Source organism: Scylla paramamosain, chromosome 20 (genome assembly GCF_035594125.1).
Source record: "Scylla paramamosain isolate STU-SP2022 chromosome 20, ASM3559412v1, whole genome shotgun sequence".
In the NCBI taxonomy this organism is placed as follows: Eukaryota; Metazoa; Arthropoda; class Malacostraca; order Decapoda; family Portunidae; genus Scylla; species Scylla paramamosain.
The window spans coordinates 5802963-5807276 of NC_087170.1; the positions used below are offsets into that span (position 1 = coordinate 5802963).

The 4314-nt window shown below is 38.0% G+C and overlaps 1 protein-coding gene across 1 annotated transcript; it reads left to right on the top strand.

The window, feature by feature from the left end:
• The first annotated feature begins 617 nt into the window (after positions 1-617).
• Positions 618-3874, top strand: LOC135110100 (uncharacterized). The gene is made up of 5 exons (XM_064022054.1): positions 618-641; positions 1127-1288; positions 1371-1477; positions 2043-2203; positions 3738-3874. Exons 1-5 carry the CDS (start codon positions 618-620, stop codon positions 3872-3874), a joined length of 591 nt encoding a protein of 196 aa, XP_063878124.1.
• Positions 3875-4314: the final 440 nt, after the last annotated feature.

Here is a 4314-nt window from a genome sequence, read left to right on the forward strand (position 1 = left end):
TACTACTGTTTTATGAACTATATTTACATAATACTTTTACTACTACTACTACTACTACTACTACTACTACTACTGCTGCTACTACTTTTATTACTATGTACTACTACTACTACTACTACTACTACTACTACTACTACTACTACTACTACTACTACTAGTACTACTACTAATTCTACTACTACTAGTTATAGTACTACTACTACTACTACCGTTACTGTATCTGTATCTCAGTGAAATGTCAGACCTATCTCAAGCGACAGTGCGCGACAAGATAGCATCTGACTTCATCCAACTTGACCTTCCATTCTCATTTTCCTAGGATTATCAAAAGAGCCCACGATAATTCCTGTCTCTGTTTTCACTCCCTTTGATCTTTTGTGTAGTGAATAAATGATCTCTCACAGAGTCCATCGTCAATCGAGAGGGATATCCTATTCACGCTGTAGAAAATATATTGAAAAAACTATTATATGATTTTATTATATCACCCCTTAAGATTATGATGTAGGAGAGAAACACCAGGAAAAACCAAGGATGCAGCAGAGCTAGAGTTCCTCGAGCCATGCATCGACCAACGGTTGGTTTAAAAGACTAGACGGTGCCATTTAATTTGAAGAATGGCGTCAGCAGTCAAGCTGACGGTACGGTAATTATCCTCTCTTTCTTTGCCGTAAGGTTTCAAATTTTGCTATCTTCTATCGCTAAGTTAACGGCAAATACTCTTGTGATCTTCCTAACATCGATATCGGCATCGTTGCACAAGATTTTTAACTTTCACTTCTATTCGGTCCATCTACCTAATACAAGTGTTGACCAGTATTTTCAATTTTTCATCCCTTTAACTGTTAAAATTCTGGGACTCGCTGCCTACTTCTGTATTTCCCGCTTCCTGTGACCCTTTTTATCATAAGTTTTAGGTAATCCTTTCAACTACGCTTTGGGGTTATTGCACTTTTAGTGGAGTTTTAGCTTTTTTCATGTTTTTTGACCAGAGACTCCCTTAAATAACACACACACACACACACACACACACACACACACACACACACACACACACACACACACACACACACACACACACACACACACACACATGGATAATTTAGAATTTTTACTCTTATGCCAGAGTGCCGATAACAGTTCGAACCTCGGAAGGCTCAGGGACCAGCTATTCCCATACTACATTGACCAGTCGGAATGGGTGTCCCGAGAGACATTGAAGGGCAGACACGCTGTTATCACTTTCGGCATGGTGATTCGAGGCGGCATGCATGATAGTTTTTCAATGGTAAATCAGCGTTTTATATTGGAACATAAAGGTCATGCTAGAAGATCCTGCCAGTACACTAACGATCGGTTCTCTTTCACAGATGGGCAAGTGCATCGTTTACGCAATGCCTCGAGGTTTCCTTGGCCCTTTAACTCTCAATCTAGCCTTCCCAAAGGGTTCTCCACTGCGAGAGAGATTTGACCAAGTGTATGTACTGTTGTTTCATATTATTCATTTGCTGCTTCAACTATAAAATAACAGCATGTAGAAATAATTCATATTTGAATGGCTAATTTACTCTGAAGGATTTTCTTGTTCAAATTTCATATAATATTTCCCTGAAAATACATCATGTGTATAAAACTAATCACAATTTCAAGAAAACCCGACTTCCATTTAGAAAAATATTATTTCATTAGTGTCAAATACGTAAAGAAGCTCATATTATTTTAGTACTGCTAATCGGTTATTTAGAGAGAGAAAAAGAGGGAATCTACACACACACACACGTACATATGGAGGAATTCACATTTGTAACAATTTGAACGTCACAGTAAATTGCGGATAGGCGGGATCAACTGAATTCACACTTTGTGATGCCAATGAAAAAAGATGAATATTGGTGGACACACACACACACACACACACACACACACACACACACACACACACACACACACACACACACACACACACACGCGCGCGCGCGCGCGCGCGCGCGCGCGCACGCACACACTCATTACCACGACGTGCTATATTCATATGCCAACAGAATTGTCAGACTGCGAGAGTCAGGAATCACGGGCAAGATCTTCTCTGATCGCACAATCAATGCCACTGATTGCATCGCTCCCGTGAGCTCCATGACAGTTCCATCACAGCGTCCGCTTCAGCTGAAGGACTTTTATGGCATGTTGCTACTCTTTGCCCTTGGTAAGACACCGTTCCTTTAAACTTACTACTATCACTGTTGCAACCTTTGCAATTAATGTTTCTTATAGTCACCTTCTATGAACTCTTCTATGTATTAATGAAAATTATAAATTTCAGTGTTTAATTATGTGCGTTACACTGTACAACTTACCTGTGCGCTCCATCTCGAATATTGCACACAATTTCGATCATCTTATTACAAAAAATGGCATCGAAAACTAAACTAATTAAATAACTTAACATTCTTGCAAACAAAACACAAGCTAAGCGGAAATGTGATTAATCTCCTGAAAATCCTTAAAAGATTTACAAACATATTGGACTTTTAGCAGCTGACCGGTGTAACATGTAGAAAAAAAATGACAAAGTCTTTCTAAGTCATGTGGCTACTTTCTCTTTAACCTTGTTGTCCATTTATACAATGTCCATTTCATAATAACTTTACAGCTCAAGGCTTTCATTTTTCAAATTCATAGATTTTAAGGTGCTTGTGTTTATAAATTTGGGATTCACTACTTTTTGGGCATTGCACAGACCAGACGGTCACCACCGCCAGTCTGGTCATGTGAATAGTTGTGCCTCGAAGAGGTGCCTAGCAGTTGTGCGACAACCACCGATATCAAAGACACCAAGAGTCATTGGTGTAGCTGTGACAACACCCGCAGCAGCACCACCAGGAGCACCAGGAGTCACTGGTGTAGGGGTGGCATTGGCCGTAGCAGTAGCATCAGGTGTCAATAGTACAACAGTGGCATACCCTCAGCAGCACCCCCAGGAGCATCATGAGTCACTCTTGTAACAGTTGCAACACCCGCAACAGCACCACCAGCAACACGAGGAGTCAATGGTGCAGCAGTGACAATGTCTGCAGCAGTACCAGCAGCAGCACTAGGAGTCACTGGTGCAGCAGTGGTGAAGAAAGAAAAGCTGCTATCCCGCTAGCTAATATCTTCCTAATTAAGAAAGATCAGTTACTATCTTGCTAGCTAATATTTTCCTGAAGAAGAAAAGATAAGATACTACATTGTGGAAACTAACTTATTTTCTTGCGCAGCACGCGCGTAAGTTCCGGTTTATTTACAGAAAGGAAGAGCAATGGGACATGGAGGATAAATGAATCACTTGAATACTTGAACTGAAAATCTATCCATCTTCATGCAGGAGGCAATCTCTTGGAGAAATTTACTGTTGCATATCAAGTAGAAGACTTCTTAATTTAACGTTTTATCTTTTTTTTATTAATTCATTTATTTTTATTTCTATTTATTTACCCATTTATTTTCGTGTGTGTGTGTGTGTGTGTGTGTGTGTGTGTGTGTGTGCTGATAAACTCACTCCCACAAGAGGCTAACACCTTCAATTTTGCATATGGTATATTTGAATGATTTTATGGTATACTTGAGATATTTCTTTTATTACCAAATGAATAACTACATTTACCAGAAACACAACTTATGCGACAAAACTTTTCCCAAAGTGGATATCCATCCATGGCAGACTTGAAATATCAATTCATTTTCCTTTCTTTGCGCAGGACTACTTGTGGCTACTGGGGTCTTCCTCGCGGAATTTGCTCCTTATTGGCTACAAATCAAAGGAAAAGTTTTCTTACGCCTTGGATCAGCGAGCAAGCTAAAAGCAGCCACATGGAAAAAAATAAAAAATAAATAAATGAATAAGTATATATATATATATATATATATATATATATATATATATATATATATATATATATATATATATATATATATATATATATATATATATATATATATATATATATATATATATATATATATATCTGAAAAAGACATCTGGGGTCCATCTCGTTCGGTTGTTGCTAGGGTTTGTTATGCCAATGTTCAGATAAACTTATGAAATATCTGACTGCTTTTATGATATCATTTTGTGAATAATTATGGTTCATTTACAACAATGACAGGATACTGAAATACAGTGCCAACAAACATATTTTGCCCTTGACTTTCCTGAAAAAAAATAATAATAAAGACTATTTCCGTGACACTACCTTACATCTCCGATATAATCTTATATTTGTATGCATGTTTCTACAATTCTTGTGGAAATTTCCACGCATCACGCATATTATC

Coding starts and splice junctions, on each gene's coding strand:
- LOC135110100 (XM_064022054.1), top strand. CDS start 618: ATGGCGTCAGCAGTCAAGCTGACG. Junction 642..1,126: donor CGTCAGCAGTCAAGCTGACG/GTACGGTAATTA, acceptor CTCTTATGCCAG/AGTGCCGATAACAGTTCGAA. Junction 1,478..2,042: donor CGAGAGAGATTTGACCAAGT/GTATGTACTGTT, acceptor ATATGCCAACAG/AATTGTCAGACTGCGAGAGT.